The 26,329-nt window shown below is 46.1% G+C and overlaps 1 protein-coding gene across 2 annotated transcripts in view; it reads left to right on the top strand.

Annotated features, from left to right (window-relative positions):
- LOC138286614 (germ cell-specific gene 1-like protein) overlaps positions 1–26,329 on the top strand; it is a 136,005-nt gene that overhangs the window by 28,527 nt on the left and 81,149 nt on the right. For both annotated transcript variants that reach the window (XM_069227043.1, XM_069227044.1), the window contains exon 3: positions 23,101–23,413. In XM_069227043.1, coding sequence (XP_069083144.1) covers positions 23,101–23,413 — 313 coding nt within the window. The remainder of the gene's footprint in view (positions 1–23,100; positions 23,414–26,329) is intronic.

Raw genomic sequence — 26,329 nt, 5'->3', positions numbered from 1 at the left:
TGGAAGATACAGGGAGGGGCTGAGGCCTGCATGACCGGACGGTGAGTGTATGTGCATCAGAGCTAGGGGGCGGAACGTGGGCCAATGACTGTGGCGGTCTGGACGGTTGAAGATTTTCCTTTTCCCCTGTACTATTCCTCTAGGTCAGCGCCCACCAGAAGAAGGATATTTGGCGTGCCATCGCCAACGACGTCCGGACCCTGGGGTTCCACCACAGACGGAGCACCCACTGCCGGAAAAGATGGGAGGACATTCGCCGCTGGAGCAAGAAGACGGCGGAGGCCCAGCTGTGGATGGCGTCCCAACGTGGGAGGGGTGCCCCTCGCATCATGACCCACCTGATGTTCCGGATCCTGGCGGTGACGTATCCGTAGTTGGATGGGCGCTTGAGGGCATCACAGCAGCCACAAGGTGGTGAGTACCATCACATCCATCTGACTCTGCGCGCATTACGAGGTGTCTAGGTGGGGGAGGCGGGCAGTGGGTTACCCTAGGCCAGTGCGAGCTTTGTAGGCAAGGACCCTTTGTGAGGCAGGCTATGCGGCACCCCAACCCCACCAGTGGAAGAGCCATCTGCACCTAGTCAGGCTGCTGTGACTTCCATGTGTGCAGCAATCGGGCATAGGCCTTGTACCCCATGTCCCTGTGATTAATTAGGGAACTCTAAGTGCATGGCGTAGTGCAGAGGGCTGCTGGGTCTGTAGTGTCCGCCAACGGTAGCGGTATTGCATGCACTGAACATGTCTTTCTTCTTTCTCACCCTCCCCTTTTTGTGGTCTCCCTGTTCTTGTGTGCATTAGCATCATCAGGCGGAGGAGCAGTGCCATCGGAGCAGGAGGGAGCTGCATCCCACATGGCCCTGGAGGGCGAGACAATGGAGTCTGAAGTCACCAGCGGGACGGAGGGCGAGGGGAGCTCCACGGCAGGGACAGGAGTAGAGACCAGCGACACCAACTCCTCTGATGGGAGCTCCCTTGCGGCGGCGGGCCCCTCTGTGCCCACTGCATTTACAGGTACAGCCGCCAACCCCCCTACCAGCAGCCCCTCAGCGCGTGTCCCGTGGCCGCTCACCCAGGAGGGTGGGCATCTCCTTCGCCCCAGGCACTTCAAGCCCTGCCCCAGTCAGCCCTGCTGCCCTCAGTGAGGAGGCTATTGACCTCCTGAGATCCCTCCCTGTTGGGCAGTCTACCATTCTGAATGCCATCCAGGGTGTAGAGAGGCAGTTGCAACAAACAAATGCATACCTGGAGGGCATTCATTCTGGCCAGGCAGCCCTTCAGCGAGCATTTCAGGCTCTGGCCTCAGCACTGATGGCAGCCATTGTCCCTGTGTCCAGCCTCCCCCCTCCAACCTCCTCCACCAAGACCCATTCCCCTGTACCTCAGCCTATCCCAAGCACACCATCAGACCAGCATGCACACACATTAACATACAAAAGTGGCTCAGGCAAACATAAGCACCACACATCCCACAGGCACTCACACAAGCAACATACCCATGCAGACATACCAACATCCACTGCCTCCACTGCGTCCACCTCCTCCACGTCTCCCTCCTCCCTCCCTGTCTCGTCTCCACTCACACCTGCATGCACTACATCTTCAGCCATTACCTCCATCAACGGCACGCCCATCACCACACACCGCTCACGTGCACTCACCACCCCTACTACCATTCACACATCCCCTGTGTCCTCTCCCAGTGTGTCTGTGAGCCCTCCTCCCAAACTACACAAACGCAGTCACACACCCACCCAACAGCCATCCACCTCACAACAGCCTCCAGCCCATGCACCTTCACCCAAAGTCAGCAAACGTACACCTCCTACAACCACTACCTCTTCCTCCACTTCCAAACCCCCTCCATCTACCCTTCCCAGTGTGTCTAAAAAAGGCTTTTCCTATGAAATGTTGACCTCTTCCCTACACCTCCACCCCCCCGTCCGTCCCCTAGGGCCCGCCTTTCCAGGTCCCAACCCAGCACCTCAGCCACCACATCACCAGACACAGTGGTGCCAGCAATAGCGGGATTCTGGAGTGCGCCAAGCAACAGGGCTGCCAGTGTCCCAAGGAGCGAGGGCAAGGACATTCCCCCACCTCCAAAACAGAAAAAGGTGCCCACATCCCGGAGGGAGAAGGCGAAAACACCTGCCACCAAGGGCTCAGGCAAAACAAGAGTGGAAAGTGGGAAGACAGCTGCGCCACCATCCAAGGTGGGAAAGGGCCAAAAAATCAAAGGCAGGTCCAAGTCAACGCCAACCTGCACGGCGGACAAGACCGCCACCGGCACCGCCACCTGCACCGCCGCCACCAGCACTGCCGCCAGCACCGCAGTCAGTGAGCCCGCCACCAGCACCGCAGTCAGTGAGCCCACCACCAGCATAGCCGCCAGCACCACAGACACTGAGCCCTTCACCAGCATTGCAGTCTGTGAGCCCGCCACCAGCACCGCCACTACTGACACCGCCGCCAGCACCGCAGTCAGTGAGCCCGCCACCAGCACCGTTTCCACAGAGCCCGCCGCCAGCACCGATGCCACAGAGCCCGCCGCCTGCACTGATGCCACAGAGCCCGCCGCCTGCACCAATGCCACAGAGCCCGCCGCCTGCACCAATGCCACAGAGCCCACCGCCAGCACTGATGCCACAGAGTCCACCGCAAGCACCGCCGCTACTGACACCACCGCCAGCACCGCCGCTACTGACACCGCCGCGAGCACCGCCAGCGGCCCGCGACATCCTGAGCCAGTGGCACCACCGCAGACATGGCTGCCATCCCCAGCGGTCAGTCGCACAAGGCTGGTGGTCAGTTCCAGGAGCCTGGCCAGCTTGCATGTTGCACCAATGTCAGTGGAGTGTCACATCCACTACCTCAGTCCTTGGCAGGCTGAAGCACTCTGGGCACCAAGCCCCCTCAAGAACCAGTGGAGAAAGGCATCCACTACCTCAGTCCTTGGCAGGATGAAGCACTCTGGGCACAAAGCCCCCTCCAGAACCAGTGGAGAAAGGCATCCACTACCTCAGTCCTTGGCAGGATGAAGCACTCTGGGCACAAAGCCCTCTCCAGAACCAGTGGAGAAAGGCATCCGCTACCTCAGTCCAGTCCTTGGCAGGATGAAGCACTCTGGGCACAAAGCCCCCTCCAGAACCAGTGGAGTATCACATCCACTCCCTCAGTCCTTGGCAGGATGAAGCACTCTGGGCACAAAGCCCCCTCCAGAACTAGTGGAGAAAGGCATCCACTTGAGAGACTGTGGCTTTGCACTCCCCAGGATAAAGCAGTGGGCAACCCACCCACTGAAAAGACTTGAGAGACTGTGGCTTTGCACTCCCCAGGATAAAGCAGTGGGAAAACCACCCACTAAAAAGACTTGAGAGACCGTGGCTTTGCACTCCCCAGGATAAAGCAGTGGGCAAACCACCCCCTGGAGAGACTTGATAGACCGTGGCTTTGCACTCCTCAGGATAAAGCAGTGGCAAACCACCCACTGGAGAGACTTGAGAGACTGTGGCGTTGCACTCCCCAGGATACATCAATGGGAATTGAGCCCCCTCGCGGAGCTGGCGCCGTGCACTCATCCGGCTGAGGTGCCCCCCCTTCCCTTCCCCCTGAGGTGCCTGCGTCATTCCGATCTGATGCCGCAGCAGTATTCTCTCCGTTTGCAGTCTGGTATCGAGTGTGGGCCTCGCCCATTCATTTTGGGCCCAGTGGTCCACGGACTTTGAATGGTGCACTATCCGGACTTGTATAGTTGGTGTACATATTTGTTTATACTGTATTTAAAGTTTTGACTAATGGATTTTTATTGATTACAATCGTTACAATCATTTCCTTTTGTCATTGCGTTCTTCCAGGGAGGGGTTGGGGGGTGTAAATCTATTGTTGCAGCATGTATTGGTGTGTGTGTTGTTGTGGGTGAGGGTGGGGGTGTTGCGTGTTGCGTGTGTCACTCTCTTTTCCCTCCCCCCCTTGTGTTGTAGGTGCAGTACTCACCGTGGTCGTCGCCGCCGTCTTTCGTGCTCCTGGTAGGAGAGCAGGAATACTATCGCAGGGAGGATTTGGAGTTCTGGCTCCATGGTATCCTGGTTCCTCGTGGGTTGTGTAGAGGTGAGTGTTTCCCCTTCCAAGTCCTGTTTCTGCCGTGTTTTTGTTCGCGTTGAATCCACCCCGGAAAATGTGGCGGATTGGCCTCTCATAATAGTGTGGGCTGTACATTGTCTTCCGCCTGTCTTTTGGTGGTGACCGCCATGCTGTTTGTTTGTACCGCCGTGGTGGTCGGAGTGTTAAAGTGGCTGTCTATGCTGGCGGTTTCCTCCATGGTTGTGATTCAATTTTTTAAACCGCTGGCCTGTTGGTGGTCTTACCGGCACTTTAACAACGACCGCCAGGGTTGTAATGAGGGCCATAATCTCTTCAGGAAACTCCTTGTGCGCCGAAAATCGACGCACATCCTACCGGAAACAACGCACAGTCGTCTTGCGACAGAGAACTCGCCACACAGCTGAACTGGAATGACAGCCTGACTTCCGTAGTGGCAATTTGATGCAGTGCCTTCATTGTGACAGAAAATTCAATGCACAGCCCTACCAGATTGATGCACAGCTGAACCAGAACAACGCAGCCGATTCTCCGAGTGAAAAATCAATGCAACTCCTGCTGTGTGACAGAAAATTCAACGCATAGCCCTACTGGATCTACGCAACGCCTGTGACTTCTTCGAGCGCACCCAGGATTTCCTTGCATCGTCCCTGGGCATCAAAAAGATCCCCGGCTCGCAGTGAGGAACCAAGACGAAAAACTACGCATGCCGCTTGCAGCTTGGAAAAAGACGACGCATTGTCTGTGCCGTGTTGGAAAATCCGACACACACTATATTTTTCCACGCATCTCCTCCTCTGCGGTCTCCGTGCGTGTTATTTTTGACGCAAACCAGATACTTTGTGTAATCAAGAGACAACTGTCGATTTCTAAGATTTAAGACTCTTTTTAAGCCTGCAAAAGTGATATTTCAACTTGTGCTTATTGAATCTTTATCGTTTTGACATTATTTTAACCAGATAAATATAATCTATTTTTCTAAACCTGTGTGGTGTATTTTTGTGGTGTTTTCACTGTGTTGCTGTGTGATTTATTTGCACAAATACTTTACATATTACCTTCTAAATTAAGCCTGACTGCTCAGTGCCAAGCTACCAGAGGGTAGGCACAGGATAATTTGGATTGTGTGTGACTTACCCTGACTAGGGTTGTGGTCCCTACTTGGACAAGGGTGTATACCTCTGCCAACTAGATCCCCCATTTCTAACATGAATACTTATTTTTTTCAACCTTAGAAGCACTTCTTGGGTCAATTTATTTAATGTGTGACAATCGGCGAGTTTACCAATTTAGTTAACTGAAGAATTGAACATAAAGCACTGTCCTTTGGAGTTAAGCAGAAGATATGAGGAGACACCCATTCTGTGGCTTAATTGCGCAGTATGGAGCCAGGAAACCCGGGATTAATCCCAGCTTCTCGTTAGACCAAATGGTGTCATCCTAGGCAAGTATTTGACTTTACTTTAGCTCCTTTTCTTTTCGTGGTATTGGAAAGCACCTGCTGGGCTCTGTTCAAAACCTGTCTTGATTGGACGCAATTGACCATATTGCTACTTCATGTAGTTAAACAATAGTGGCCAATATGGAGTGGCGACATGAAAATCGACCTGCTACTTGTTCAGAAATTCTATCTTCTCCTGGAGAGAGACTGGTTGTTTATAATGTTTCTAGATTTATGTTTAGAAATTGTCACTTCTTTTTAATTTTAAAGGCCATCATATTTTAAAACAACATTTGTAGTGTAATTTACATAGAACATATTTGAAGGGCTCGGCTCGTGTTACGGCTCTTAGAGCCAAGCCACACCCCTGGCTCGGCTCTAGGTCAACTCTCTCTGATATTTGGGTGGCTTGCTCACCTCTCCTCTCCTCTCCATCACTACACTGTTGGTGACATCTAAACTCACTTCTTCTTGGACCTGAAAGTAACTCCGCAAGGCAGGCATCACATCTGCTCCTCTGTTCCACCCTGCAGGTACTCACACATCTTGTCAGCACCTGCATCCCCATGTCAGTGCCAGCAGCCTGCTCCCACTCTTCACCCCTCCTGGCTCCGATACTTTTTACCAATGGTTTATGGCCCCTTTTTAACTTAAAAATCAGGCCTCACAAATCAGTGTGAAAGTGCTCCGCACCCCAAGCTGCTACTAATGCTTCTCTTCCGATCACAGCAAGATTGCTTTCTGCTGGGCTTAGTGACCTAGATGCAAAAGTCACCTGCTTTTCTATGCTCCCTCTGTTTTGTGACAGTACAACGCCCACACATTGAGCACTCACATTTTATACACTTGCGGATTTGCTATCAAACAGGATATTCAACTTGCTTTGAAATTCTCATTTTTAAGTCTGGCTTTAGCCAAGACTGTAGGAAAGTAGGCACTTTTTATCATGCTTACCCCCACTTTTTGCCTGATGGCAATATGTTTTGACTGTGTTCACTGGGATCCTGCTAACCAGTACCCCAGTGATTGTCCTCTGTCCCTCTAAATTTGGTTGCTTGGACTTCACATACCCCACATTTGGCATACTGATGCCCCCATATAAGTCCCTAGTATATGGTACCCAGGTACCCATGGCATTAGTGCACCAGGGAATTTCAATGGGCTGCAGCATGTGTTGTGCCACCCATGGGAGCCCAAGTAAAATGTGCCTGCAGGCCTGCCATTGCAGCCTGCATGAAAAGGTGCGTGCACCCTTTCACTTCAGGTTACTGCACCGGGTCAGTGTGAGTCACCCCTCTGGTAGGCCCTCCTAGCCCAGAGGGCAGGGTGCAAATACCTGTGTGTGAGGGCACCCCTGCATGAGAAGAGGTGCCCCTACGAACTCCAACTCCAGCTCCATTTTTCTGGACGTACGAAAGTGCGGGGAAGCCATTTTACCTGTGTATTGGACACAGATCACTACTTGTGTCCAGCTACATAATTGTAACTCCGAACCCGGGCATGTCTGGTATACAAAATGTTGGAATCATACCCCAATACTGTTATCCAGTATTGGTTGCATGATTCCATGCACTCTGGGGGCTCCTTAGTGGATCCCCAGCTTTGCTCCTACCGGTTTGTAGGGTTTTCCCGGGAAGCTCACGCTGCTGACATTCTACAGACAGGTTTCTGCCCTCCTGCTGATTGACCAGCTCGAGCCCAGGAAGGCAGAACAAAGGATTACCTTTGGGAGAGGGAAGCAACACTTTCTCCCTTTTGAATAGCCTCCCCAAGCCACTGGTATGCTTTGAAGGGCACATTTGGTGCCCTCCTTGCATAAACCAGTCTGCACTGGTCAGGGACCTCCAGTCCGTAATCTGGTGCAAAACTGGACAATGGGAAGTCCAGAGCTCCTCCAGGTGGCCACTTGATTCTGCCATCTTGAATCCAAGATGGGCAGAGGCCTCTGGAAGCATCTGAGGGGCCAGGTCAGGCAGGTGACGTCACAGCCCCATCCTGATACGTGGTCACCTTGCTAGGTGACCAATCCCCTTTTCAGGGCTAATTAGGATCTCCCTCTTGGGGGGGTCCTCAGATCTGAGGTGCAAGATTCCAGCAGGTCTCCTCTGCATAGGTTTTCTTTGACTTCTGGCCACTGGAACCGCAAGTAGACTTCACAGGAACCTACAATCTGCAGCTACGGTGACGACTCTGTTCTTTAACATTGTTTCTCCAGCTCTTTCCAGCAACTGCAACATTTCCTCGACTGTGCATCCTCTGATGGCGGAGAGTCTTCAGTATGCACCAAGAAGCAAGAAGGAATCTCCCTTGCATGCACTAAATGGAACGACGAACGGCTGTGTGGATCTCCTCTCCTCCAGAGCTGCATTGATCCTGCATCACGGTGGTGGTCTGGAGTGGTTCCCTTGGTCCTCTCTACCAGCTGTTCAACTTGGAATATGGTAAGCTTTTACCTCTCCATGCAGGACAGTACCCCCTTGCAATGCATCTCTTGCAGATACCTAGGCTTGTTGGCATCTCCTCCAAAGGATCTTCAGGCTCCATGTAGCCCCTGCCCCCAGCACTCTTCCCTGTGATGCAACGCTGTCTGCGTGCTTTTCCTGAGACTTGGGACTCCTTCCAAGGTGTGCTGCATGGGCCTCACTTCGACTCCTATGCTTGCTACCTGTAGGTCGCCTCTGGGGGCTGCCTCCTCTGCCTGTGACTCTCCTCACTGCTGAGGGTCACCCGGGACTCCTCTATATGGGTTGAGTCCCCTGGACCTTGCTGGTTCCTGGCAGTTCCGCATTTCTTCATCCACAACATTTGTCTTTGCCAAGGCTTGTTGGTGATTTTTCCACACCACTGACTGACTGTAATCCTTCTTCAGCTGCTCCAGGGCTGCACTGCTGACTGTCTTCGTCCACTGTCGACCTGGTCCTGCATCCACAGATGGGTGTGTAGTGGCTCCTGTCACCACCGGACACTGCAACGTAAACTGGACTTGGTCCCCTTCTTTTCCAGGATCCACCTTTGGTTTCTTGGACTCTTGTCTGAGTCTTGCATTATCCTCTTCTGAAGTCTTTTTGGTGGGTTTGGGGAAAACCAGGTATTTACCTCTCTTCTCCTGGTCTCTGAGGGGCACTCTGGTATGTATATGGTTCGGTCCTACCCTAGGCCTTCAGTATTTTCTATTGCTTTCACTGTTTTCTATTGCATTTTATGCGAATTCCTGACTTCTAATGTACATATAATAGTGTGTTTACTTACCTCCAGTTAGGATATTGCCTTTATAGTATTTCAGTATTTGTGTCACTAAAATAAAGTACCTTTATTTTTGTAACACTCTGTGATTCTTTCATGTGTGTAAGTGCTTTGTGACTACAGTGATGTTTCATAAGCTTTCAATGTCTCCTAGATAAGCCTAGGCTGCTTATCCACAGCTACTTCTAGAGAGCCTGGCTTCCTAGACACTAACTACACCTCACTAATACCTTGACCTTGTATAAGGTGATAACACCGTAGGTGCTAACCACACAGCAGGCCAGCTCCCTACAAAGCCCTTTTGACTTTACTAAAATAATATGCATAATATTCTTACTTAAAGGGACTATCAGCCACCTCTCTTCACCCATTGGTCTGTTTTTGTGGCATTCACATTTTGCATTTGCCCTCTACAGCATACAGCACGGGGTAGTGGGTCAGCCTACTTAAGACTCTGGTTCATGTATTTTTGAGTGATTTCATTTTGCTCTTTCACAAGGTGCACATTCACACACAAGGAGTTCCCTTTAGTGCCCTACGCATCTAAAGTGAGCACAGGGCACATACCAGTTTTAGCAGTTATTCACTCCATCTAATGCTGTCTGTTGTAAATTATATTTGAAGTGGACTGCTGCTATTTCACAGCTCACCTTATTGTGTTCCTGGACTGGGTTTTTCACCAATGGCTCCTTGATAATCTTTGCCCAGGAATAAAGCCAACATTTGTGGTGTTTAAATTGCAGCTAACCTGTAACAGTTTTACTTAAGAATATGTGGGGTGTGATTTGTGTTTTAGTATACAATATTTTATACTATGAACCCTATTTCCTCCCTTCATTCTATCTTCTTTTTTCCTTTTTTCTTTCTTTCCCTTTTCTTTCTTTTTTTCTTCATTGTTGCTTTCGTTTTTCCTTTTCTGCCTTCTTTCTTTCCTTCTTTCTTCCTTTTTTGCCTTTCTTTTTACTTTGGTCATTTCTTTCATTTTTTGTCTTCCCTTTTTTCTTTTTTGATGTCTTATTTTCTTACCTTTTACCTTCTTTCCTTCTTACATTCTCTCTTTCTTTTTCTGTCCGTTTTGCCTTCTTTCCTTCTTTTATTTTCTTTCCTTTTTCTTGCCTTCATTCCGTCTTATTTTTATTCTTTCTTTCTTTTTCCTTCTTTCTCTTTTTCCTTCTTTCTTTCTCTCTTTCCTGCTTCCTTTTTTCCTTCTTTTTCATTTCATTCCTTTTTTCTTTTTTGCTTCTTTCCCTATTTCTTTCCTTACTTTCTTTTTTGCCTTTGTACCTTTTTCTTTCCTTCTTTCCTTGTGTTTTTGCATCTATATTACTTGCCTTCTCTCATTTTTCTTTTTTCCTTTTTGCATTCTTTCCTTCTTACTCTTTTTTGCTTTCTCTCCTTTTTGCATTCTTTCACTTTCTTTCTTTTTACCTTCTTTTCTGTTCTTTATTTTTGCATTGTTTCTGTTTTTGTTCCATCTTTCTTTCATTCATTCTTTCTTTCTTTCTTTCTTTCTTTCTTCATTCTTTCCTTCCATATTTTTTGCATTCTATCCTTTTCTTTCTTTTTGCCTTCTTCCTTTCTTTTCTCCTTCCTTTCCTTTTTTCTTTCATTCTTCCTTTTTGCATTCTTTCTGTCTTTCCTTCTTTCTTGCCTTCTTTTCATTTCTCCTTCACTCTTCTTTCCTTTTTTCCTCTTTCCTTCTTCTCTCCTTTCTTTATTTTTGCCTTCCTTCCTTCCTTTCTTTTATGCCTTCCTCTCTTCCTTCTTTCCTTCACTTTTGCTTTCTTTTTTTCTTTATTGCCCTTCTTGTTCATTTTTTTGTCTGCCTTCCTCCATTTTTTCCTTCTTTCCTTCCCTCTCTACTTTCTTTCCTTCTTTCTTGCCTTATTTCCCAAGGTGTGGATAGCAGCCAATGCCAGGCCAATAGCTTTTTAAAGTCTATGTTAGCTAAGCCCTTTTGATTTTAGTGGAAGTATGTATAAAAAAGTTACTTATAGGGATTTTCAGCCCCAGACTTTGTCCATATGTGTGTTGTTCACATTGTTCTTCTACCCACTACAGCATGCATCAAGAGGTAATGTTAGCCCTCTTCTTTCTTTTCTACCTTTGTTCCTTTTTCCTACTTGCCTTTTCTATTTTGCATATTTATTACTTGCCTTCTTTACTTTTTTCTTTTTCTTTCATTTGTTCTTTTTTGCAGTCTTTCCTTTGTACTTTCTTTTTGTCTTCTTTCTTTCCCTTTTATCTTATTTCACTCTTTCTTTCTTTTACCTTCCTTTCTTCGTTTTTTATTTTTGCCTTCTTTCAGTTTTCTTTCCTTCTTTTAGACTTTCTTTGTTTGCCTTCTTTCTTTCATTCATTCCTTCTTTATTTTTTCCATCTTTCTTTCTTTTTTATTCTTTGCGTTTTTCTTTATTTTCTTTCCTTCTTTATTGTGTGCTTTCTGTCCTGTCTTTCTTTTTGCCTTCTTTCTTCCTTTCTTTCCTTCTTTCTTAACTGTTTTATTTTGCTTTTTTGTTTTGACTTCTTTCTCTCTCTCTTTCTTTCTCTCTCTCTTTCTTTCTTTCTTTTTTCTTTCTTTTTTTCTTTCTTTCTTTCTTACTTTCCTCTTCTCTTTCCTTCCTTCTTCTTTTTGCCTTCTTTCCTTCTTTCTTCTTGTTGCCTTCTTTCCTTCTTTCTTCTTTTTGCCTTCTTTCCTTCTTCCCACCTTTTTTCTCCGTTGCCTTCAATTGTTGCCCTTCTTGTACCTTTTATGTCTGCCTTCCTCCATTTTTCCTTCTTTCCTTCCTTCCTTACTTTCTTTCTTGTCGTTTTTGAGGCTAGCAGCCAATGCCAGACCAATGGCTTTTTTAGGTCTATGTTAGCCAAGGACTTTTGATTTTTAGTACAATTATGAACAGCAAAGTTACTTATAGTGGTTTTAAGACAAACTTTGTCCATTAGTCTATTATTGAGTTGTTCACATTTTTCTTCTACCCACTCCAGCATGTACCAAGAGGCAATGTTAGCCCACTTCAACCATTAGCTGGCTCGATTAGGAGTTAAGACATGCTGCCCTTTCACAAGGAGCACATCCATGCACAAGATAGTTCCCTTCAGTTCTGAGTGTACTGTGGTAATGTGCACTTTTTCTAGAGCAGAAAAATACTTATATGTATGTTTTTTCGATTTAATGGGTCCCCGGCAGCTTCCAGAGCGATGAAGTTTTGCAAAAACCATGACAAAACAAGAATTGAGAAAAGGCTGGCAGCCAGTGCCAGACCTATTGGCTTTGCCAATGCTTGTTTATTTTCTTGAATCGTCCTCTTTTCTTGAAGATTATTTTTTTTCTGCACGATGTCTCACAAATTTTGAATACTATTCAATCAATTCCTTGAACAAGCAAAGCTGGTCCCTTCCTTGGAGTGATGGTTGTAACCTTATTGCTTTTACCAGTTCTTCCTTGGGCTTAACAGGTTGGACTCAAATAGTATGCCACAGATACTCAAATACTCTTAGTAGGAATCAACATTTATCTTTTAGGGGAGTGAGACCGTACTGCCTCAAAACTGTCAAAACGTCCCCTAACCACCAGAGAAGTTCTTCTTCTGTTGCTCCAAAGATCAAAATGTAATCTTGTTCTTGCTCATCATGTGTTGAAAACGCTTGATGTGCATTCTAAATCTAATGTAAGCCTTGTAAATTGAAACGCATTGCTTCATCATTACAAAGGCCATTAGAGATTTAAACTTTAGGTGTAATTCTTTTTTGGTGGTACACGGATTTTAAATTTAAACTCTTGAAATACATGACATGTTTAAGTAGCAACATAATTTCTGAAATGTTGAGAGTGGGAAAACTATTTATAACTATCCAGTCTCTAAGAAAAATGCCCCAACATATTTTTTCATTTAAATGTGCCTTAGCATAAGGAGGGAAAGTGTTCACAAACTGCAGTTAGTTCACTGCTCTGTCACAATGTCCGTGCGCTGTTCTATTCCTACAATAGATGTTGTAATGTCAAATGACAGCAATCACGTCTTGAGGTGCACCTTCACAGCAGCCTGCTGGTGTTGTCTTCTCAGCAGACACTCATTGCCAAATGGTAGTGAAGACGCTGAGTTCAAACAGGTAAGAAACTTCTTTATTTGCAAGATGATTAGAAGCCTACATGGACCTCCCCGTCTCCTAAGAGGCCAAGTCCAGCGCCCATGGAACCATGTGACCTCACCCGATCCCTGCAGAAACCTTTCAAGCACAAACATTCCACTGCTCTAGTGAGGTTAGGTTTTTCTACCACTGATCTATTTATGTGTATCTATTACCAGTGAGAAGTCCACAACTTTGTAATGGTTTCCCAGTTTGGTGAGTGATGGGCTTATGGTACAGAGATGTCACACAATGTAGTCAAGTGTGGCATCCGTAAGAGACTACAGCGTGATACTCCAGAGAGTCACCACTAGCACATTATCATACTTGATGCAGGTACGTTGCTCATATTAAACTGTTTTATGGAGGTCTTGTGATGATGCCCTGGTATTGCAGAGAGCAGCTTTGAGCATGGTTGTGTACTGTAAGCATATTGGTACTTCAGTGAGCTGCTGCAAGCTCATTCTGGTACTTCTGAGAGCTGCTGCAAGAACTTCCTGCTACCCCAAGAAACTACCATGAGGACGCCAAGAAGCTCTGATGATGTTGTGATATTTCGGAGCCCTTACTGATCCCTGTCCCCACCACATTTTCAACAAAGCCAACACCTCGATCGCACCCAAGCTCTGCCACACTCTCAACTGCTCCATGGAGACGGCTACCTTTCCCGAGGACTGGAAGCACACCGAGATCCGCTAGCTCCTGAAGGAACCCACAGATGACCCCCTGGATCTCAAGAGCTACTGCCCCATCTCCCTGCTGCCTTTCCCAGCCAAGGTCACTGAAAAGGCCAACAACGAACAGCTACTCAAACACATAGAGGATAACAACATCCTGGACATCACCCAATCAGGCTTCAGGAGCAACTACAGCACAGATACCGTCCTCCTTGCCGCCACAGATGACATCCACTTGACCTCAACCGTGACTGTGACCAAACAGCAGCCCTCATCCTACTGGAACTATCGGCTGCCTTGCACATGGTCTCCCATCACACCCTCTGTTCCAGGCTCCATACACTTGGCATCTGTGAGAAGGCCCTTCAGTGGCTACCCTCCTTCCTGACCGGAGGAACCCAGAGGGTCAGACTCCCATCATACCTGTTGAAACCTTTGGAGATCAGCTGCGGAGTGCCCCAGGGCTCCTCTCTGAGCCCTACACTCTTCAGCATCTACATGGCCCCGTCTGTGTCCATCGTCAAAAGCCGAGGACTGAACATCGTCTCCTATGCCGCCAACACCCAGCGGATCATCTCACTGACCAAAAACCCTACAACTGCCAAGAAGAACTTCCGCAAAGGAATGGAAGCTGTCGCCACCTGGATGAAGGAGAGTTGGCTCAAGCTCAACTCAGACAAGACTGAGATCCTCATCCTGGGAGCCTCCACATCAGCCTAGGATGACTCCTGGTGGCCTGCTACACTCTGAACCCTCCCACACCAACAAAAAACGCACGCAACATCAGCTTCATCCTGGATTCATCTCCCGCCATGACCCGCCAGGTCTACTCTGTCACATCCTCCTGTTTCCACACACTCCAACTTCTCTGGACGATCTTCAAATGGATCCCAAACGACTGCCACAGGGCTGTAACTCACGCCCTGGTTATCAGCAGGCTTGACTATGGCAATGCCCTCTACGCGGGCACCACCCAGAAGAAGAAAGAAACTACAACACATCCAGAACGCCTCCGCCAGACTCATCCTGAATGCCTCCCACCGCAAACACATCACCAGACACCTGAAAGGCCTCCACTTGCTCTCCATCGAGAAAAGGATCAACTTCAAACTCCTTGTACACGCTTACAAGGCTCTTCACAACCTTGGGCCCACCTACCTCAACCACCTCATCACCTTCTACTCCCCCGCCAGACTTCTTCCCTCCTGTCAACAGGCACTAGCCACCCTACCCCACATGTGGAAGACCTCGGCTGAAGGAAGATCCTTTGCGGCAAAGAGCTGGAACACCCTGCCCCTGCACCTCAGGCAGTCACCATCGCTACCTCAATTCAAGAAGAACCTTCAGACCTGGCTCTTCGACATGCATCGAGGACCCACCCCCTTGAGACCCTTAGGGGTGAGTAGTGCACTCTACAAATCTCTGATTGATTGATTGATTCCAGAGGGTTACTGTGACAATATTCTTGTAATATAAGAACACTTTGGTGTTCCACAGGGCTACTGCTAGGATAACCTTGTACTCTAGGGAGCAGCTTCATTGTTTATTTTACTGAGGCCAAGTAAAGAGCGCGAAGCAGCATGAATATACTTACATTATACTGAAGGAAAGGTGATGCATAGGAAGGAATGGAGGAAAAAGGGAGATAACTTAGTGGGTGAGAGTAAGCTTGAGAAGAGTTGAAGCCATAGAATGAAGTGCCAAGTTCTAGATGTAGCGCCATCCCGAGCCTGGGTACCCGCCAATGACTACGCCACCCGAAGAAAGAAGACAGCCTAAACGCTGACTCCTGCTAGCACCAGAAGACTCTCCAAGGTGAAAGTGCTTAGCTTCCTGTTGATGCTAAGGGACACAAAAGGCAGAATGGCTTCCTGACCCCAAGAAATCCCAGGTACCCACTGAAGGCTAGATTGTGAAGAAATTCTGTCTGACATGTAATGTGGTGCCTAGATGCCAGCCCTTATCACCTGGGGCAGTAGGAGTGGCTTTCCAGAACCTAGAACTGATTGGGACTTTTGTTCTGAGCTCTATGATCTTGGACAAGATGCTGAGGCTTTCGGTGCCGAGTATGATATACAGGTTGATCTGCTCTGAGCTTTTCGAGGCAAAGAAAAAGACCTCTCAATGAATCTGCTTTCATGGAGCCCTACCCAGCTGCAGCTTCAAGTCTTGCTCTACTGAAAGATTTTCAATATTGAAAAAAATTACTTACATTTTGGACTGGTGCAAGGCAGCATATCTATCCCAACAGCAAAGTGACCTCAGTGAATATTGAATCTTGCTTTACCCTGCTTGAAGCGTTTCACTCCAAAACTGATCAACACAGACATATCCAACTTCAAGAGTATCTCATTGGTTTTAGCATCCTGCCTTGCCCCATTAGAGGTTTTTAAAAAGCAGAAAATCTTCATACTCCCAAGTTAAAATGTTTGTCTAATGCGACCTGCTTGGCTTACAAGACCCTTGCTTAATTGTAGACGTTTTGCCTTCATAGCTCTGAATTCTCTCATTCTATTTTAAAGATTTTGGTATCTTTTTGCTCATTACGTTTTTACTTTTTTAGTTGGGAAATGTAATGTGTTGTGCTCTTGACGTTATTGTTATTTGGTACTCCTTGAGTTTAACAGCCTTTTTCTTTATGGAATTCCCAGCACCTCGTGTCGTTCTTATCAGGACTTGAGCAGAGATTCTCCTAGAACTGCATTGTTACCTAACCACATTTTGTTATTAAGTTGGTAGTGCTTCCCCCTTCAAATTAATAGTCCAATTGCTGACAGATATATCCTAAACCATTTCTGAATGATGTCTGCAATGGTCATTCACAAGGAAAAGATCACCATATCTTAATTCATGGTAAAGAAACACTGTAAAGCAATGAGAACTCAGTGAGCTTTTCTCTGGAACTCCTTGGTGCCATTGGTGTGAGCCCCTCCCAGGTTACCATTCTTTAAAAAAATCTTAAGACAAAGCTATTAAAGCAAACCTACAGCTCATGAGTAAAATATGTAAAGGAACACCTTATCCATTAGACTAAGGCCCCTTACAGTGAAGCGGACTACCTGTTTTCTCGAATGGTAGGTCCATATCTATGATACTGTACTTTCATTGACTTATTGTTTATTCTTGCTATTCCTCCTCCATTCCCTGGGCTTCTGGTGATTGGCACATAACCAGATTGAATAAATAAATATGTATTGCTATTAATCAAATAAATATTGCATTATTGTTTTGAAGCACTAGGGGGCATGAGCCAATGTTTTGGATGATCCCAAGGGAATTGTCCACTAACTGGGACATAGGAATTTAGTACTCCAAGGAACTACTGCTATGAGCACTGCCTCTCACTTCAGCGAGTTACTGTAAGGATTTCTAGGTACGCTAGGGAGGGATAATGCTCACGAAAGGTGTACATAATATATTTTAGGCAGCAGGAAACTGTAATCTCACATTGGTTGCCTACTGAAATCTGCCTTCATGACATTGAATGATTGATAAGCTGCTGAACGAATTAGTGAGTGGTTAAACTTTGTTGAGCTATGCCCCATATCATTTACTAAACGGTATCCTGGTGACCTCTTGCCTCATAATCATGACTAATTGGCGTCCTGCTGAACTCTGCCCTCCTACTGTCAAGTAATAGTTACATAGCTGAACTGTACCCCATGTTATAGGGAGATATGTACCCTTCAGAAATGTGCCTCATGATATTGAGTGACTAAGATCCTGCTGCCCTTCACACAGGCACTCCCTCACACACACACATGATTGCAGAGGTGAATTCCTTCTCAATAAGTTATTCACCTCTATTATATGTATAGATGCATGTATGTTTGTGGTGTTTGTATAGTGCGGATCTAGCAGATTCCAATTCTTCCCCTGATTTCCACTACTGTCTTTTGCCTATATACCATCTTACTGTAGTGTCCTAAGTGAGTGGACAATTATTTGTACTACTACCTATGATTCGTGACTTTTTGTCCACCTGCTATCCCTTCATTGTTGTTCTGAACCTTAATGGGAACATGATTCATTTTTACCAACTAGTCTCTGACCACTTATTCTAGCCCCACTCTCAATCAGACTGTGTCCTAATCGAACAAGAAAATGTATGCTTTCCCTCCTGCCCCAATAACAACTGCTTTCATTTCTAAATGGAAATTCCCAGAAAACTCTAGTCTGTTTTACCTATCTACCTATTTTATCTATTCAAACATGCTCCTCTACACACCTTCACTTACTAAATTCAGCCTCTGCTGCTTTTTCCTAGTGTATTGTCCTACCTAAACACTTCAGTCACTGTTTCCATCCTGGCACCTATCCTTAAATATGTTAAATCCACAGTCATCATATCGTACCACTGTCCTAGAAACCAGCTACTGAAACTTTCTCCTTATAAAGCTAGCCTTTTTCTCAGGGATACTATATAAGATGTGTAAACTCTTGGTGCTGTATTGGTTCACACTCTAACTTATTTGTGACAACCCATTTAACCTCTGCAATCGGTATTCCATAAACACCAATCCACGGTGATTAGTTTTACTAAGATTTCTAAATGACTCACTTCTGAATGATTGTGAAAAATAAAGTGTTTTACAGGTCTTACTTTCGTAATAGAAGTGCATGTTTGGGATGGCAGCACTGCCAAGTGAGGGAGAATGAATGCAACCCACACCACTAGTAGCTGTTGGTCTAACTCCTGGCTAGCTTGCGGTGCCTCACCCAAACCTCCAAACCTGTGGGGTGAAAGCTGATTTTGGAAACCTGAACCTGACACTCTGACTCCTCAGGGAAGTCATGGAAACAGATTGTACCCCTTTCGTTCAGTTACTCACGCATGCCAAGGCAAGACAAAGGATGAAAAACATTTATTGATGCAATCTCATTCTGGTACAAAAAGCACGTGCTGCAATAGTTAGACAGATGAAACAAAGCAAGGTAATCAACATCATGATCAAAGTGAAGAAGATAAACAGCCCCACCATGTTGTGTAGTTCTAGATGTTCTAGAGGTTCTAACCTAACCCTATGTCTACATCTCAGAGCATATTCATTGTAACCTCCTGCCTGACCCGATCTAAAGGAATTGCCCCGGTCCCAAACCTGAATAGGATAGCAGGGATTTAACTGTTGGTTAGATGGCAAGCCTCCTGGGAAGCTGAGAAGTCAGCAACAGCACCGCTGGGTGTGGTGTAGTACGAGTCCCTTGATGTTCATCACCAGAATTCCCTCTACCCCCCTTGGCTGAATGTGTAGTTTATATAACAACCCATGCCTCATTTGGAACACAGTTCTGATGTAATGCTGTGTCTCGGAGATAGAAGCTGGCTCCTGAACTAGCAGCACGAGTTGGCATATCATGTACTGTATAACAGCCTTGGATAAACCTACAGATTATAGATGGTGCAAAGGCTGATTAAATGTACAATGTGATCCTTGCCTTTTTAGAATGAAGCAGCTGATAAAATATGTACAATCTATCGCTAAAGGAAGTCTTGCTAAATCATGAATAAAACGTGTGTAGATGTAAATAAGGCACAAGCTGTGAAACTAAGCTAAAACATGGGTGCCCAACCAGGGTACTAAAAGGGTCCTCATGTCAAAAAAGGTTGCAAAATTAATAGTCTACGATTAATCACCTAAGATTACTCTTATTTAGTGATCTAAAATAATCACATGGAACTGACTGCCTCATCATTCCACATGGCTATAAATTGTTGTTCTGCCTTCTTCTTGCCTGAATATATATTTTTCACATTCCACAGGGAGATAGCTCACTACATCCCCCTTCAGAGCCAGGATTTCTTACATTGTGGCTCAGTTGGCCATCAAGCCAGCTTTGTATAAACTATTCTTGCAGTCCTCTTTTGGTTTTATCTTTTCTGTCTAGGTGAACCTCTGCTTGCTTATTTACTTTCGTCAAGGCTTGATGCTGACATTTCCCCGATGACCTCTTCTGAGCATTTGCCTTTAGTTGCAGTGATTTGATCTGCTGTGCCCTGGAGGTGCTTTCAGTTTTATCCATATTAACCTCCCGTTTATTACTAACCTTGCTAATTAATCCAGCTGTTTGCAGATTCTGAATGTTGTTTTTTCAATCTTTCAGATAATTTCTTTGAATGCATGTTCAGTATTCTCATATCTTTTGGCCTCCTTGATTTTCCTTGAATAGTAGACATATTTCAAAAATAGGAGTTGTATGTTCTGTGGCACAAAATGGCCAAGTCCTCTCCACGTGCTCCCTTTTACTTGTCATTCACACAACACAATATGCTATGAATTTCCTACTGACTTTCTATTTTCACTCACATTGATTAATTGGGGTTGGTTTGGCAGTTCTTCTGTCTGCATGACATATATTTCCCAGTTCTTTAAAGTATATAGAGTGGGCTTTGGCTCTACGCAGAACCACTACCTTCATACTTCATGCTATGGGGTGGCTATTTGTTATATCATTCTATCTTCCGGGAAGTGTTTCCATTGTAAAACATACAGCTGTGATTTATATCTGAACAGTATGCAGTTTGTCACATTAGTGTTTTTACCTTCTATGTGCATTGTGTACAAAATCAAATCACTTTTGCTACTTACTTTGTTTCAGCACTAGCAAAGCCAGTCTTGAAAGTCATAAATAGCATGTGTGCATGCCATGCATATAAACAGCATTTGTGAGTGCCTGTTTTGCCTGCTCTGGAACATTGAAGATAGACGTTTTGACTTGCTAGTGCTTTTTAATAGGGAGTCTCCTTTCAAGCAGAGATTAATGAACTACCTCTTTAAGAAATCCTGACCTGCAGAAATGTATACTTTGTAAGAAATCAGCTCCGTCTTTCGTCTCTGTTCATAGCCAAACTGCATAAAGTATTCACTATTGCCTCAATTTGATAGGGCACCCCAAGGCTGGGAGAGCTCTTTTCTCCATTCACTGAGTGGAGCTCCTCAAGAAACACCGACATCTGGCCCTAAATCTTTCAGACAGGTAGAAAACCCTGCCCTTAAATCTTATAAATCACCTCTAGGTAGACCTTGTTGCCCACATGGTTGCGTGTCTTATAAGTAAAGGTGGTACATGTGCGAAATTAAAGTTGGCATGTTCATCAAGTGATTAGACCCCAAACACTATTTTCACTGTATGGCTGCAGCTGGATCCTACAAAACTTCAAAGTACAGATTATAAAGGATAATAAACTGTGAAAAAGGTAATTCAAAGGCTAATTCTCATATTTGTTCAAAATCCGATTCTTTGATGAAGTTAGATTGTTAATAAATATGTAAGAAAAATAATGTTTATAAAGTTACATTTTCCTTGCATGTCAGCAGCTACACAGCCTATACTTGACCTTAATGAGGTGTCACCACTGTCCTCAGAGCGGAACAATGGCTTAGGCCTGGTGACAGGAGACGCTGGGGTGGAGAGTGTCATACATATCAGCACAGTAAGCTTGGGAGTTTCTAGGAACTTTGCTAACCTGAAAGGGACAGACATTAAGCCTGCCCATTCATAGTTTAGTGTAAAGGGAAAACTAAGGAAGGGACAGCCTTTGTTATTTAGGCCCTAGGTAGCCAGTTGGACACCAGACCAGGGGTTGGGGGCTGATGCCAGAACCAGTTTCTGGTAGTTGAATAGGAGGGGATTGCTCATTTCTCTAAAGACACCACTGATAGGCATACTAGCTCACTCCAAGGGCAGAAGGTCTGTGCCTTCTTGGATTACCCTCATCTACTGATTTTGTAGACTATTATTGCCACTTATTGGTTTTTGCCACCATTTTTACTTTGAACTATAAACATTCATATCTCTAGTTTCTCTTATTTGAGTTTTTGTATAATTTTGTTTATTCAATTTTACTCTATCCTTCTAATTTGTTTGGGATTTTTATTGTTTGGTTTACTTTACACATTGTCCTAAGTTTAGTCTGTCTGCTCTGTGCCATAGCTACCAGGGCTTGAGCTCAGGTTAATTTAGTGAGTTTGGGGCGCACCCTTGCAAGTTAGTGTTATTATTGTTTGAGGTGGTTGACTGCCCACCCTAAACAATAATCCAGTTTCTTACAGTGACATTCTACGGTTCTACCTTTCGATGTTGTTCCCTCCTCGCTGCTCAGTTGCTGCAAACCATAGCTCTCTTTTGGTACATGAAGTATACCTCTGTAGGTCCTGCTAGTGCCTGGTGCAATTGTTTGAAGGGCGTAGCTTTTCTCCACTCCTCACATTCGTCAGGTAATACCCCTGCCTTTCCTCCTGCCAGACATGCTCAAGCAAGCCAGCTGCCCTAAATATGCTCCCTGGCCTACCAGTGGGCCTTGAGGGGGTTTCTGACTTGGAGCCTAAGTCAGCTATTCTCTGAGGAAGTCTGGTTACAGTCATACAGGTGGGCGAGGGAAAGCCCCAGGTAGGCACCATGAACTTAGCTGCACTCACTCAGTCAGAAATAAACAATGTGCCAGAAATGAATGATGTATATAAACTTCTGACTAATGTCATAATACACCTAATACTGGTGCCTTAGCTAAGGTGAGCAGTAGGCTGTTCACCATGTAAAATTATTTTTACCCTTAACTTGCTGGCTGCAGTCCAGGTCGGCTGCCAGGACATGCCTGGTGCTATTCATTTAGAGCCCGTAATGTGCTCAGTGCAGAAGTTGCATTGGACCTTTATGTCATTAACCCATGTAGCTGTATCATCTTACTTAAGCCTTATTTAAAATTCACATATATCAATCACAATTAGCTATATAACAGTTTCCCAGTGCCCAAAGTCTAAACTAACAGCAAGCTTATTGGGGGGATTCTTCCATATCTGCACTCTGAAATTATAGAACAGAAGAGGATAAGAATGAGGGTAGTCCTGGAGGGACATTTCACATTTCTGCATATGTTCAAGGTATTACAATGTCATGATATGAGTATTTTGTGTCTGTAGCAGAACACCTGACAGTCAGAATATTGACTTTCTTGTCTGCAAATTACTTTGAGGTAACCAGATCATCATAATGCATTCTGGGAGTTGTAGTTCTTGCTGGGGTACATTAAATCATTTGAATTAACGGGTTAAATAACATTTTTGTAGAAGGTAAATTGGTCTGAAATATAGTGTTCCTGATGGGGTAGAGTCATCTGGTCAAGTGTGTGTGATGTCTCACACTGGAAAGCAAGAGAAGCCAACATCCAGGAAGGAAGTGCCCATATGCGTCTGAATCTTTGAAGCTTCTGTCTGATGGTTCCAACAGCAATAACCCCTGATAAATACGAAAGCCATTCCTGATGTAATGCAAGTGGAGGAATGCTGATGGATTTCATACAGAAACAAAGCAAAATGGGGAATTCAGAAAATTATCCTAGCATGACTTGACTTAGGGATTGAGATGTATAACATCTTCCTGCCACACCACATCTACAAAGGAAGGTGTAAAGTAGGCGTGTAGAGACTCAGGACTGAGTTCATTCTGGAGAAACCAACTTCAATGAGTCCTTTCTGGAGTACAGTGACTGATGTTCTTCTTCTGTTTGCTTTCGCAGATGGAGTTTAATGAAATCTTGCACTGGCGTCGCGCGGTGTTGGCTGTGGTGTTGAATCTCCTGTCCTTGACCCTGTCTACCACAGCCCTTCTCAGCAGCTACTGGTGTGAAGGAACACAGAAAGTCCCCAAGCCCTTGTGTGGGAAAGGCAAGACCACCAAGTGCATCGTGGTCCCAGTTGCAGTTGAGAGCACCAATGCATCGGGCCACGAGGTAGTGCATTACAGCTGGGAAACTGGAGACGACCGCTTCGCATTCCGATACTTCCATACTGGAATCTGGTTTTCCTGTGAGGAGAACATTCTTGGCACAGGTAATGGTGGTACCCAGACAGGTCATTCTGTAGCTGGTTTCTTCCACCTGTCTAGGCTCCCTGAGTCTGATGTCAGGTCCCATTCACTCTTGGGTCATGAGGAAGGTTGTTCTGTTATTTACTTTGGAAAGCAGAGCCAAGCATCTTTCGCTAGTGTTGGTTGTTTACTGTGGAACTGCATGAAGACATACTGTTGAAGGTCTTTCAACACCGGGTTTGTTTGTATGGCAGATTTTTCAGTAAAGTTTCTAGAACCTGCTTTTCTCTTGAAGAATGAGAAAATTTAGACTATTAGCAAGTAAGTATGATCCTATACTCTACTTTTCTCTTGAACAAGTGGGTAATTTAGCATCTCAGTGAGGCATACTATGCGGCAGATGTAATAGTTTTCAGGACATCACTGCAACAGGATGATAGAGCTTAGTAGGGCCATATCCAAGCATTGGCAAAGCCAACAGGTCTCGCCTATACAAGAGCTATTGGCTTTACAATGTGTTTTGCTATGTTGTGCTCCAGTGTGGCTGCTGTTCAGCATGATTAAAAGTTAGTGGCATGGAGTGTCAGAGTGGAGTTGGGGAGTAGAGTGTTGTAGTGTGGATTTTTTGAAATGTTGTAAAGTGGAGTAGGAGGAGTAGAGTGTCATAGAGATGAGTAGAGGGGAGTGAAGTTCAGTGGTTCAGTGGCAGAGAGTGTACTAGAGTGGAGTGGGGTGGAAAAGGGTGGAGTGGATTGAGATAGTGGGGTGGATTGGATTGGGTTGAGTGGGGTGGATTGTGTGGAATGGGGTGGACTGATATGGGGTGGATTGGATTGGACTAGGTTGGATTGAAATGGGATGAGGTGGATGGGATTGGGGTGGATTCGAGTTTGGATGGAGTGATATGGCTGGGGTGGATTGGATTGGGGTGGATAGGATTGGAGTGGAGTGGGGTGGATTAGACTGGACTGGAGTGGGGTGGATTGGATTGGAGTATGGTGGATTGGATTCACTAGACTGGACTGGAGTGGGTGGATTGGACTGGAGTGGGGTGGATAGGATTCGAGTGGGGTGGATAGGATTAGGGTGGATTGGATTGGAATGGGGGAATTGGATTGGGATAAAGTGAATGATTTGGAGTAGTGTGGGATAGATTGGAATGGAGTAGGATGGATTGGACTGGCGTGGATTGCGGTGGATTGAAATTGGGTGGGGTGTGTTGGATTGGATTGGGGTGGATTTGAGTGGATTAGAGTGGGCTGAATTGCACTGAGGTGAATTGGAGTGTGGTGGGTGAATGGATTGGATTGGAGTGGGATGGAAATAACTGGGATGGGTTGAGGTGGGGGGGATTGGATTTGGGTGGGATGGATTGGAGCGTGGTGTACTGGAGTGGATTGGAGTGGAGTGGATCGGAGTGGGGTAGGCTGGATGGATTAGATTGGCGTGCAGTGTACTGAACTGGGATGGCGTGGGCTAGATTAGAGTAGACTGGGATGGATTAGAGTGGAGTGGGGTGGATTGGAGTAGGGTGGATTGGATTGAAATGGGGTGGGGTGGATTGGATTGGGGTGAGTTGGATTGGGGTGTGGTGTGGTCGATTGGGGTGGATTGCATTGAGGTGACGTGGCTTGGATTGGCGTGGCATGGATTGGAGTGGGGTGGTTTGGATTGGGGTGGTGTGGAGTGGAGTGGATTGCAGTGGGGTGGACTGGATAGAGAGGGGTTGATTGTATTGAGTGGGATGGATTGTATTGAGTGGGGTGGGTGAGGGTGGGGTTGATTGGACTGTGGGAATTGGATAGGGGTGGGGTGGGCTGAATTGGGGTGGAGTGGGGTAAATTAGGTTGGATTGGGGTGAGGTCGATCGAGGGGGTAGGGTGGATTGGTGTGGAGTGAATTGTGGTGGTTATGACTGGAGTGGGTGTAGATTGCATTGGAGTGTGCTGGATTGATTGGAGTGGGTGGATTGGAATAGATTGGTGTGGGGTGGATTGAAACAGTGTGTGGTGGATTGATTGGAGATGGGTGGAGTGGGTTGAATTGGGGTAGATTAAGGTGATTTGAAGTGGGGTGGGTCAGACTTAAGTAGGGTGAATTAATGTGGACTCCATTGGAGTCAGGTGGATTTGGGTGGTGGGATGGTGGGAGTAAATTGGACTGGAGTGAAATGGATTGAACTTGAGTAGGATGTTGGTATGGACTGGATTGGGGTAAGTTGGAATGGAGTGGGTTGGATTGGAGTAGGGTGGGTTGGGCTGGGGTGAGAAGGAGTGGGGTGGATTGGAGGAGTGGGATGGATTGGGCTGGAGTAGGGTGGATCGGTCTGGAGTGGGGTGGATTGGACTGGAGAGGGGTGGATTGGACTGGATTGGACTGTAGTGGGGTGGATTGGATTAGGGTGAGGTGTATTGGATTGGGGTGGGGTAGATTGGACTGGGTTGGATTGGGGTGGATTTTATTGTGATGGGTAGACTGCATTGTAGTAGGGTGGACTGTGGTGGATTGGAGTGGTGTGAATTGGGTGTGAGTGGAGTGGATTGGATTGGGGTGATTTGAGGTGGATTGGAGTGGGGCAGATTGTTTTGGAATGGAGTGGATTGTTTGGGTTTGGGATTGGAGCGGGTATGGTAGAGTGAGGTTGCTTTGAATCAAAGTAGGTGCAGATTGGAGTGGGGCAGATTTAAATGGATTGGAGTGGGGCAATTTGTTTTGGATTGAAGTGGGTAGATTGTTTTGGACTGGAGTGGGGCAGATTGTTTTGGATTGGAGAGGGGAAGATTTGAGTAGGGCAGATTGTTCTGGACTGGATTGGGGCAGGTTGGAGTGGGGCGGATAGGAGTGGGACAGATTGCTTTGGATTGGAGTGGGGCAGATTGGAGTGGGGCAGATTGTTTTGGATCGGAGTGGGGTGGATTAAGGTGGGACAGATTGTTTTA

Source organism: Pleurodeles waltl, chromosome 3_2 (genome assembly GCF_031143425.1).
Source record: "Pleurodeles waltl isolate 20211129_DDA chromosome 3_2, aPleWal1.hap1.20221129, whole genome shotgun sequence".
Lineage (NCBI taxonomy): Eukaryota > Metazoa > Chordata > Amphibia > Caudata > Salamandridae > Pleurodeles > Pleurodeles waltl.
The sequence above is the reverse complement of the archived record's forward strand: the minus strand, read 5'-3'. Positions and strand labels throughout refer to the sequence as shown.